Here is a 12,864-nt window from a genome sequence, read left to right on the forward strand (position 1 = left end):
AACACGTAATAACTCTGTGGAATGAATATATTAGAGATGTTATACTTGAAAGCAGAACCACCCCTCAATGATAAGCAGTAGCTCATAAGAGGGAAAAACTCTGCACACATTACGAAGAATGAAAAAGTCAAAGAATAAACCGTCATCACTGCTGCTGCATTCAGTGTTACTAGATGGTGCATGATTAAATCTGACAGACGTGACAACAAAACACAACACACCTAGCAGAGGACAGCAGTCTGGTGTTACATGCTCAAAATGAAAGACTGGTTTAGTGAAATTAAAAAAGGAACAAAATACGGAGAAAAAGAATCAATTAGCAACAAATCTTCTACAAACTTATTGCAAAAAAGTTCTGTGTAATAATAGAGGAGGAAAATCCAGATGTGGTTAAAATGTTTTGAAATAGAACAGAATCAGTTAATACCAAAGCCTCTGTAGGTGAAGTATTTTATTCAAGATGGGTTTGGCTACACAATTTGAGCATCATGGTTCATTTATCAGTAGAGATTAAGAAAAGGATTGGTTTTTATATTTGGTTCAAAACAGGACTGAAAGTATGCATTCAAGTAGCCTCTGTTCTAGTAAATTTTTCAGAAGTCTTGAGGAATACCAGCCAGAAAACTGTCCAAACAAAATTCATTTATTTTCTGACTCCTGCACCAATCAAAATAAAAATACAGTAATGATGTGCATACTAATGGCCTTCATGGAAGAGAACAGAAAATTTTATAAGCTGATACGTTATTTCCCTGTCTTTGGTCACAGGTATATGCCTCCTGACAGAGTGCTGGGTGCTGGTAGAGTGGAAAAAAGACTACCAAAAAAGAATTATATTCTTTTAGCAACTGACTATTATAGAGGATGGAATAATATGGTATCGTCAAGATAGTAAATAAAGAATGGGAAGCAAAGGATCTGAGGCCGAGTGCACAAAAAGCCATACAGTTTAAGATGCCTTTCAAAATAACTGCTCAGTGAGTGATATCCAGGGGAGCGGGACACCAGCACTACACTTGTTTTCCAGCCATGTCCTGCATTGTAGCCAGCCACAGCATGCTGGTCACTGCGCAACTGCACCCAGGTAATGTCAGCAGCTGTGAATTTTGGTGACTTCCTTCTGCAGGTGCCCCGCACTGAGGTGGGGTTGGAGGGGGGTGGGATCGGTTGCCCCTATGTTGAATTCATGATGTAAAATATTACAAAGTAAGACTCTTTGATAGTTAGTTTAGCCTCCCATAGGAAGAATATTTTTGACTCACACAGTTCATTGTAAACAATGGTATCATGCACACATGTTTCATTGTCTGTCTACATTTAGCAATAAAGTGTTCATTAATTGCATTTACTGATGTTCTATTTCTTCCTGTGAGCATTACCAGCTGGAATTCCCACAGGGTTTCCTGGTTTTATGTCTATGATAAGTTGCTTGCAACAGGAGCACAGAGTACACAACACCAAACTGAGACTTAGACCAAGGTGCAATCTTAAACAATGGAAGTTGTTTTACTTACTTGAGCATTAGTTTCGATGTGGGGAAAATACAATATAAAGCACTACTAGTAGTACTTTATACTAATAATAACAAAATAATCTGAAGAACCAAAACATTATGACCACTGTCTACCATGAGGTTACATTGTGGGCATGCAACATGAACAAATGATAAGAAAAGTATAGAAGTGTAGCAGAGACGCACGGAGAATCATTCTAGCAACAAGATGGACTGATGTAAGTGACTTTCACAGAGGGCAGATTGTCATGACGTGATGTCTGAGAATGATCATCTTGAAAATGGTGAAGCTGGTTGGTTGTTCACATGCTACTTTTGAGAGCATCTATGGAAGATGGTTAAAGTTTGATGAAATGATTAGTAGGTGTCAGCTTGTTTGGCACCCAAGCCTCATCAGAGAACATAGAGGTTGGAGACTCTGTAAAGTATGATATGCATTGGTCTGTGGCAGGTTTTACCCTAGAGTACAAAGCTGGTACAGGTACAAGTGTTTCAGAGGACATTGTTCAGTACATGTTGTTGAACATGTAGCTCTGCAGCAGACTGGCCCTGTATATTGGCCCAGTATTCTTTGTTGGCCCAGTAATGCTGACAATTGCAGCTGCAGTGGGCGTAGGATAATCAGGATTGGACCATGGATTAATGGAAGTATGTCATCTGCTAGGATGAATTGTGCTTCCTGTTACAACAGATCATGGGTGTGTTTGGATACGCCATCTTCCAGATGAACAGATTCTCAGAATATGCATTACATCATGGACACAGCCCAGCCATTGAGGGGGGGGGGGGGGGGGGGTAGTAATTGAAAGAATCATGATAGCTGTGGGCTATGTGAATTTTATTGTGAATCACTTGCATCCCTTCATGCTTGTTGTCATCCCAGGGAGCTATTACATTTTCTAGCAGGATAGCTGTCTGTCCCAGAAGGACAGAATTGTTCTACAATTGTTTGAGGAGACTGATACTGAACTCAGCTGATCTACTGGCACCAAATTTGCCAGATATAAACCCAATGAAACACTTCTGGGTAGCTATTGGACATCAGCTTAGTGTCAACAAACCACCAGTCCATAATTTACAGGAATTGTATGACCTAGATTTAGAAGGCTTGTGTCACATACCTCCAGAAATTAACAAAGAACTATTTGAATACAAGTTTCACAGAATGTCTGCGCTACTGTGTTCCAAAGGTGAACTTATACACTACTGAGCAGGTGGTCACAATGTTTTGGCTTATTCGCATGTATAGTTTTCAACGTTAGTATTTAAAATGTATGTTAGAAATCTCTGACTGAATGAACTTATAGAAAGATATCATCACTGAACTGTAGGGAACATAAATTTTTTACAGTGCCATGTAAGCTATGTATATCACTAATAATGCAGAGGAAGTTTCTAACCTGGAATTCATTTAGGTCAACATTAAGTGCACCATCAAAGCGTAGAGAAGCTGTTACTGAAGACACCACTTGACTGATGAGACGATTTAAATTTTTATATGTTGGTCTGTCTATGTCCAATTTCTGTCGACAGATGTCATAGATAGCTTCATTATCTACCATGAAGGAACAATCTGAATATTCCATGTTGCTGTGTGTCATCAGGATTGAGTTGTATGGCTCAACGACAGCAGTAGATACCTAAATAAATTAACAAAAATTAAGACCAGATATAACAAACAAAGTACATGTAAATATACATTCATTATTTAAAATTTCCAAGCAGCTAGAGGAAAAATAATACTAGTCAGAAATACCTAAACTGAGAAATATCTGCTGCATAATTCCTGGAAAGTAGCTGCCTCCTGTGCTATAACAAAACAACAATGAACCAACATCACAGTGTTCTGTTTGGCCATAATTGTAAAAGTCGGTATTCTTCTATCACTCCAAGGGAAAAAGAGGACAATTCAACTTATATCGTTTAGCCCTTAGATTTTGATATTATAAATAAGTTCTTTCCAAGAGTAAAAATGAAATAATCTCATGTAGAATGAAGGAGTAACATTTGAATATTAGTAAAGAAACAGTTTTTTCTGTGTCCCGGATGAGTTTCTGGCATTATCGTAGCTTGTCTGTTGATTGTATTGACCAACAGTGCAGTTATTGGAAAAACAACATATAAAGATGTTATAATTTTGGAGGTTATTATTTACTTCACGGAAGAAATAAAAACTTGGCAAAATGTCATTCCCCTAAGGCAGTAAAACAAATAATACAGAAAAAATTTCTCTCTGTTTTTCATTAAACATGCCATGTGCTACTGAAACTAAACAGTAAACATAGCATACAATATAACTGTCTCAAGTCAGCGTCTCAGTTATTTAGAAACACTTTCTATTGATTAAATTCATAGTGAGAGAGGCAAGGGACAGATGATACAGCAGCAGTTGTGGTGCAGTATCACATATGCCAACAAAGAACCATTACACAAAATGCAGGGCATATCCTAGGCAGTGATAACTTTTTAAGCCTGCTGTGATGACAGTGATATAAAAAAAGGTAGACTACAAAATAGTGACAAATCAAATGAGGATGATGATGCAAATGTGTAAAGTAGCTACTGTTCTAAGATCTTCAATAGATGAAGGTAAATGATATTGGATGGTAGTTCTGTGGATTACTTCTGCTGCTCTTCTTATAGACAAGTGTCATGCTTGCTTTTTTTCAACTGCTGTTCACATGATTTTCAATGTATTATAGGTAATAGAGGAGCTAAATTAGCTACAATTTTTTTAGGCTATCTGGTAGATATTTTATCATGTTTAATTTTAGTGATCTCATTTGTTTCCCAATGCCACTGGCACTATACCCATATCATCTACCTTAACAATGCTGTGAGAACTAAACTTGGGTAATACTACTTGAACTTTATTTGTAGAGGAACATTTGGAAAAGGACTTCAGCATTTCTGATTTTGCTTTGGTACCCTCAATTTCAGTTCATGTGTCACCTGTGCTTGTCTTGAAACTAACTTTAGTACCACTTACAGCCTTAACATAAGACTAGAATTTCTTTAGACTTTGTGAATTATGTTTTGATAAGTTTCTTCTATGGCACACCAAAAGCTTCATGTATTGCCCTTTCAGCAACTGAAGCATTTCACGTGGGATCTTTCTGTTTATAATTCTGTACTTTGTTTCATACCTGTAATAGTCTCTGCTTCTTTACAAATCTTTACATAGACTGTGTACCAGGGAGGTTCCATCGCATCATGAAGTTTTCTATTAGGTACAGACCTATATTGTGCTCAGTCAACTATTATTCTAAACTTGAATGACGTGTCCTGTAGATGCTCCTGCCCAGAGTTAAATATTTCATGTTCTTGCCTGAGATATGATGCTAGTGCCATTTCATTTAGTTTATTGAACATGCAAATCTTTCTACTTGTTTTAGTTGCCTTTTCTACTTTGATAATCTTTGCTGCTACAACTCATGGTCAATGATACTACTTGGCTCACCAAAACTGGTCATGTCTACTCACTGTCATTAAATCTAATATGTTTTTGTCATGAGTATACAATGTTTCACCACTTCTTGCAATAAACTCGATCACTTAACTTTCTTTCTCAGTGAGGGGATGATATAACTGTGCAATAAATAATCCTTTCATTATCAATCCTGTCAGGCATTCAATTACTGTGTCAAGACAGTTTTGGTGGTACACTAATTATTAAAATGATGTAGTCAACATGTTCGAATTACTCTTTAACTAATTTATTCTTTACAGACATATACCAAAATCTGATATAGGTTTCATACAAAACTGGCCAAAAACTGTTATAATACTAAGTAATACTGAGGCACTGTGGCTACCAGTGTTGGTCCTCGTAAAACACCCAGAAATTATAAGATCACTTTAAGTATTGTTTAAATTGAATTTAATTAAACTTACACTTGAAATTTATTGGCTCTCAAAAGACTGATTACACATTTAACTTAGCAAATGATGACATCTTTAATGAAAATGCTTTGATTATTTTTCTTAATTGACCCATAATTACGCCATAACTATTGGTCCTCCCATGAATTCAGTGTCTTTAAATTGAATTCTACCATTATAACTGCTGCTTTTTTTGTTTATTATTCCTAGGAAGGATGCTTTCAGTCTGTTTTTGGTTTATAGAATAATCTTTCTACAAATTGATCACAACGGAATACTGTTGGTTTAATTTCTTCATAAATCAACTAGCTTTCAAGATACAGAAACCAAACAATAGTATAACTGAAACTTCTGCAAATATATAACTTCGCACAATGTTCACACAGTGGTATTGCAATCTCTGAAATACGAGGGCAGTTCAATAAGTAATGCAACACATTTTTTTTCTGAAACAGGGGTTGTTTTATTCAGCATTGAAATACACCAGGTTATTCCCCAATCTTTTAGCTACACAACACTATTTTTCAACGTAATCTCCATTCAATGCTACGGCCTTACGCCACCTTGAAATGAGGGCCTGTATGCCTGCACGGTACCATTCCACTGGTCGATGTTGGAGCCAACGTTGTACTGCATCAATAACTTCTTCATCATCTGCGTAGTGCCTCCCACGGATTGCGTCCTTCATTGGGCCAAACATATGGAAATCCGACGGTGCGAGATCGGGGCTGTAGGATGCATGAGGAAGAACAGTCCACTGAAGTTTTGTGAGCTCCTCTCGGGTGCGAAGACTTGTGTGAGGTCTTGCGTTGTCATGAAGAAGGAGAAGTTCGTTCAGATTTTTGTGCCTACGAACACGCTGAAATCGTTTCCTCAATTTCTGAAGAGTAGCACAATACACTTCAGAGTTGATCGTTTGACCATGGGGAAGGACATCGAACAGAATAACCCCTTCAGCGTCCCAGAAGACTGTAACCATGACTTTACCGGCTGAGGGTATGGCTTTAAACTTTTTCTTGGTAGGGGAGTGGGTGTGGCGCCACTCCATTGATTGCCATTTTGTTTCAGGTTCGAAGTGATGAACCCATGTTTCATCGCCTGTAACAATCTTTGACAAGAAATTGTCACCCTCAGCCACATGACGAGCAAGCAATTCCACACAGATGGTTCTCCTTTGCTCTTTATGGTGTTCGGTTAGACAACGAGGGACCCAGCGGGAACAAACCTTTGAATATCCCAACTGGTGAACAATTGTGACAGCACTACCAACAGAGATGTCAAGTTGAGCACTGAGTTGTTTGAAGGTGATCCGTCGATCATCTCGAACGAGTGTGTTCGCACGCTCTGCCATTGCAGGAGTCACAGCTGTGCACGGCCGGCCCGCACGCGGGAGATCAGTCAGTCTTGCTTGACCTTGCGGCGATGATGACACACGCTTTGCCCAACGACTCACTGTGCTTTTGTCCACTGCCAGATCACCATCGACATTCTGCAAGCGCCTATGTATATCTGAGATGCCCTGGTTTTCCGCCAAAAGAAACTCGATCACTGCCCGTTGTTTGCAATGCACATCCGTTACAGACGCCATTTTAACAGCTCCGTACAGCGCTGCCACCTGTCGGAAGTCAATGAAACTATACGAGATGAAGCGGGAATTTTTGAAAATATTCCACAAGAAATTTCCGGTTTTTTCAACCAAAATTGGCCGAGAAAAAAAAAGTGTTGCATTACTTATTGTACTGCCATCGTATATGGAATCATACACTGTATTTTATGTTATCCTGTTCTACCACATTTCATACTGCTCTCAAAGTATTACACACTAGATCTGTGGGTGAGACTTTGCTGTGGCATGCATGTACCAGGATAGGAAGTTTGTTGTACAAAATAACTTTAGCATCTATATTTTTTGGTGAAATGATGTTGCATTAAATTCTAATCTATTGTTTACATTACATAGACATTTTATGTAAAGTACTGTTCTGACATATCTATCATTACAAAGATTATTAACACTTTTTTTCTTAGAAGTGCATTGTGGATCTCCTTTATCTTTCCCATGAACTTGTATGAACAAGCTTAACTTGTCTTTGAAGTGTCAACATTCCACTTCTCAATTCCACTACAATGTTTTGTTTCTCTCTGAAATAAAACACAGCCTTCATTATCAACAGTACACTCAGAGCATCACTACAGAAAAATATAAACAATTCTAAATGATCAAAATGCATACTTAAGTTTTACAGTTTTTCATATCCTGCAGATAAAAATTCAATGGCTCAAGTAATTGTATTATTACATGGTACAAGTGTAAGATTAAATCATTTATGTTTCAGACTGTATAATTTCTTTATACATGCAGGTTCTTAATAACTAGTATCTCTTGCTCATGCAGTCGGGATGCACATATTGTGAGCATAACCAAGGTTTACATGATAAAGTACTAATCAAATGCATCACTAATTAGAATGAATTTGACAGTGTCAGTATTAAATGGAGTATAAACGATTTTTTAATTCTTCTTTCAACTTTTCTTTTTTTAATCAATACCATAAAAATAACAATTAAACACTTCTATATCTTCACAGCCTTAAATGTTCTTTTAAACATGACATTTTATTTCCACAGTGATAAGTGCATTCTTATGTGAATATATTCCAGTGGTAAATCATTTCAGCCTAGAATACTCCTTCCAAGTAGAAACAGCTCTCCACCTTTCAGTCAACATGATGTACATAAATGTCCAAGCATAATATCTGGAATAAAAATGGCAGTTTTTTATATACCATGGCAATAATTACATGATTGTGCACCTACAATCTTAATAACAGGCAAATAAATAGTCTCCATCATATTATAATGCTTTGTACCATTAAAGTGAATCAACACTTATTAATCACCTGAGATTGTTACCTCTAATATTATGTAAATAGTATTTATATATGACATTATGTATAAGTAAACAACATAACAATACCTTCTAGGCAGAAACTGTGATTAAAAATATCATGTATCTCATATAACTATAGAAAATCCAGGATGGAATGTACTAAAATTATGAAAAAGGAAGCTGCCACTCACCATATAGCAGAGATATGGAATCATACATAGGCACAACAAAAAGACTGTCACAAATAATGCTTTCAGCCCATAAGACGTTCATCAAAAATAGATGACAGACTGCGTGTTACATGTTTTTGTTAGATGTGTTTACAGGGAGTAAATGGAGTTGTTAGTTTGTAAGTATCTAGTTGATATTAAAGGTATTCTTGACTGTACATTGTTTTGGTAATGTCTGTGTGAAATGTATTGGTGCACGTAGCCTTAAATCATATATGTGTCAAATAGACCCTCGTAACTTGTACATTCGACACCTTGAACAGCTGTGAATCATCCAGGACTCACTAGAATAGTTCTTTAGATGTAATTTGAATCCTGAAGACCTAATCCTTTCAGTGACATGCATATTCATTCTTCACATATACACTTACATAGCTGGGTTTCAAATGCAAAAGCTTATATAATGGCAACATAATGTGACACCTGTCTGCAGTTATGAGGTATCTCCATCACAGTAAAAGAGAAAAAGTATCTTCATTTATAAGTGTGTGTTAACTGAAATGTGGACTTGTAGTTTGTAATTTCACCAAACACAATCTGTTAAACAACCTACAACATGGATTTAGAAAAGGGAGATCTACTACAACAGCAGTAGCATCTTTTATACATGAAATATTAAATAAGCTGGACAAAAGTGACAAGGTAATAGGCACTTTCCAAGATATGAGTAAAGCCTTTGATACTGTGAATCATACCATTCTTCTGTGTAAGCTAGAAGAGTACGGGTTGAGAGTACTACCCTTGAAACTACTTACCTCCTATTTGAAAGACAGGAAACAGTGTGTAAAGATAACTTATCAAAATAATGAGCAGCTCCTAACAACCAAATCAAACTTCAGGACACTTCAATGTGGCGTGCCTCAAGGAAGCATACTAGGGCCTTTTCTGTTCCTTGCATATGTAAATAACTTATTTGAACCCCAAAATTGCATGGTCGTAAGCTATGCCGATGACATATCCTTCATCAGCTGTGGCAGTGATATGCAGTCTGCAGCTAACAGTACCAAGATCAATTTCAATACTCTGTCCGCATACCTTACAGCAAACAAGCTTCTTGTAAATAAAGACAAAACGGTAATAATGAAGTTCATCCACAGTTATAATGCTGCCATAACTGATACTGTATTTACATCCCCATTGGGTCTTGCATATGCAAATTCACATAAATTTTTGGGCATCGTTGTTGATGAATACTTATCATGGAAAGAACATGTAGATAATATTTGCAAGAAAATCAGTAGAAATGTGTATCTACTGAACCGGGTCTCAGCCTTCTTGGACCATAATACTTTAAGGCAAATATATTTTGGGTTAATTCATCCGCACCTTCAGTATGGTTTCAGCTTTCAGCTGACCGATCCATCATCATTCTTCTGGCTGACAAGGGTTCCACGACTGTGGTACTTGATCATCGGGAGTATGGGGCTGTGGGACTGCGTCAGCTTTCAGACAACACTACATACAAAGTTTGCCAAGGTAATCCCATTTCTGATGTCCAAGTGGAGCTTCAAAGAATCCTCAGAACCTTAGGCCCCCTACAAAACCTTTCATCTGACTCCATCAACCTACTGACACCACTGACACCCCGCACCCCTACCTTCTACCTACTTCCTAAAATTCACAAACCCAAACATCCCGGCTGCCCCATTGTAGCTGGTTACCAAGCCCCCACAGAACGTATCTCTGCCTACATAGATCAACACCTTCAACCCATTACATGCAGTCTCACATCCTTCATCAAACACATCAACCACTTTCTTGAACGCCTGGAATCCTTACCCAATCTGTTACCCCCAGAAACCATCCTTGTAACCATTGATGCCACTTCCCTATACACAAATATCCTGCATGTCCAGGGCCTCGCCGCGATGGAGCACTTCCTTTCACGCTAATCACCTGCCACCCTACCTAAAACCTCTTTCCTCATTATCTTAGCCAGCTTCATCCTAACTCGCAACTTCTTCACTTTTGAAGGCCAGACATACCAACAATTAAAGGGAACAGCTATGGGTACCAGGATGGCCCCCTCATACGCCAACCTATTTATGAGTCACTTAGAGGAAGCCTTCTAGGTTACCCATGCCTGCCAACCCAAAGTTTGGTACAGATTTATTGATGACATCTTCATGATCTGGACTCACAGTGAAGAAGAACTCCAGAATTTCCTATCCAACCTCAACTCCTTTGGTTCCATTAGATTCACCTGGTCCTACTCCAAATCCCATCCCACTTTCCTCGACGTTGACCTCCATCTGTTCAATGGCCAGCTTCACACATCCATCCACATCAAACCCACCAACAAGCAACAGTACCTCCATTATGACAGCTACCACCCATTCCATATCAAACGGTCCCTTCCCTACAGCTTAGGTCTTCATGGCAAACGAATCTGCTCCAGTCCTGAATCCCTGAACCATTACACCAACAACCTGAAAACAGCTTTCGCATCCCGCAACTACCCTCCTGACCTGGTACGGAAGCAAATAACCAGAGCCACTTCATCATCCCCTCAAACCCAGAACCTCCCACAGAAGAACCCCAGAAGAGCCCCACTTGAGACAGGATACTTTCTGGGACTGGATCAGACTCTGAATGTGGCTCTCCAGCAGGGATACGACTTCCACAAATCCTGCCCTGAAATGAGATCCATCCTTCATGAAATCCTCCCCACTCCACCAAGAGTGTCTTTCCACTGTCCATCTAACCTTCATAACCTCTTGGTTCATCCCTATGAAATCCCCAAGCCACCTTTCCTACCCTCTGGCTCCTACCCTTGTAACCGCCCCCCGGTGTAAAACCTGTCCCATGCACCCTCCCACCACCACCTACTCCAGTCCTGTAACCCAGAAAGTGTACATGATCAAAGGCAGAGCCACGTGTGAAAGCACCCATGTGATTTACCAACTGACCTGCCTACACTGTGAAGCCTTCTATGAGGGAATGACCAGCAACAAACTGTCGATTTGCGTGAACGGACACAGGCAGACAGTGTTTGTTGGTAATGTGGATCACCCTGTGGCTAAACATGCCTTGGTGCACGGCCAGCACATCTTGGCACAGTGTTACACCATCCGGGTTATCTGGATACTTCCCACTGACACTAACCCATCAGAACTCCGGAGATGGGAACTTTTCATTCAGTATATCCTCTCTTCCCATTACCCACCAGGCCTCAACCTGCGCTAATTTCAAGTTGCCGCCCCTCGTACATCACTTGTCACTCAACAACATGTTTGCCTCTATACTTCCGCCTTGACTGACATCTCTGCTCAAACTCTTTGCGTTTACATATGTCTGCTTGTGTCTGTATATGTGTGGATGGAAATGTGTGTGTGTGTGTGTGTGTGTGTGTGTGTGTGTGTGTGTGTGTGTGTGTGTGTGTGTACGCGAGTATATACCTGTCCCTTTTTCCCCCTAAGGTAAGTCCTTCTTCTCCCGGGATTAGGATGACTCCTTACCCTCTCCCTTAAAACCAACATCCTTTCGTCTTTCCCTCTCATTCCTTCTTTCCTGATGAAGCAACTGTGGGTTGTGAAAATTTGAAATTTGTGTGTGTGTTTGTGTGTTTTTTATTGTGTCTATCTACCAGCCCTTTCTCGTTTGGTAAATCACAGCATCTTTGTTTTTTAATATAAATAAATAAATAAATAAATATACTGAGTCTTATGTTAGTGTAGTGCTCACAAATGTTTCATTTCTACATCTTAGACTGTACAGATGGGTTAAATCTCTGAATTAATTCAGTATTTACATCATGTCAATGTATTTGTATTTATGTGTCTTCAGGGCATAATCAGTAAGTGTATATGTGATTTAACATCTCTGAACAATTTTCCCTGGAAAACAACTACATATAATTCAGTTCAAAAAATTGTACAAGTGGATGATATCATTTCAAAATCTGAGGAGACTGCAGGAATACTCCAAGTAAAATACCTGTCCTGATTTTTTAAGCCCATTTTATAGGATACAAACAAATACAACCACAAGATGTTTAAAAAACCTAAAAAATGATAAACTAATGTCTAATTCCAAGAATAAACATAAAGGAATGTGGCAAATTGTAAGAAGAAAAATGGGCGCAAGGTAAGTTAATAACAGTAACATTGAGCTGATTGTGAACAACAATAAACTAACTGACCCCATACAAGTGGTTAGTGCTCTCAACCATTAATTCTCAAACATACACATGACAAACAGCCAGAAATAAGAGAGTACAGTAAAAAAAAAAAAAAAAAAAAAAAAAAAAAAAAAAAAAAAAAAAAAAAAAAAAAAAAAAATCTTGCAAATATAATAATCATGTATCCAGTAACACCTGTGAAATTGCTGAAAATTATAAAAGGATTGCC

General features: G+C 38.4%; 1 protein-coding gene across 1 annotated transcript in view; it reads right to left on the minus strand.

The window, feature by feature from the left end:
• LOC126481287 (tubulin alpha chain-like) overlaps positions 1–12,864 on the minus strand; it is a 284,780-nt gene that overhangs the window by 130,521 nt on the left and 141,395 nt on the right. Inside the window, exon 3 of the mRNA XM_050104926.1 lies at positions 2,914–3,153. Coding sequence (XP_049960883.1) covers positions 2,914–3,153 — 240 coding nt within the window. The remainder of the gene's footprint in view (positions 1–2,913; positions 3,154–12,864) is intronic.

This window comes from Schistocerca serialis, chromosome 5 (genome assembly GCF_023864345.2).
Source record: "Schistocerca serialis cubense isolate TAMUIC-IGC-003099 chromosome 5, iqSchSeri2.2, whole genome shotgun sequence".
Lineage (NCBI taxonomy): Eukaryota > Metazoa > Arthropoda > Insecta > Orthoptera > Acrididae > Schistocerca > Schistocerca serialis.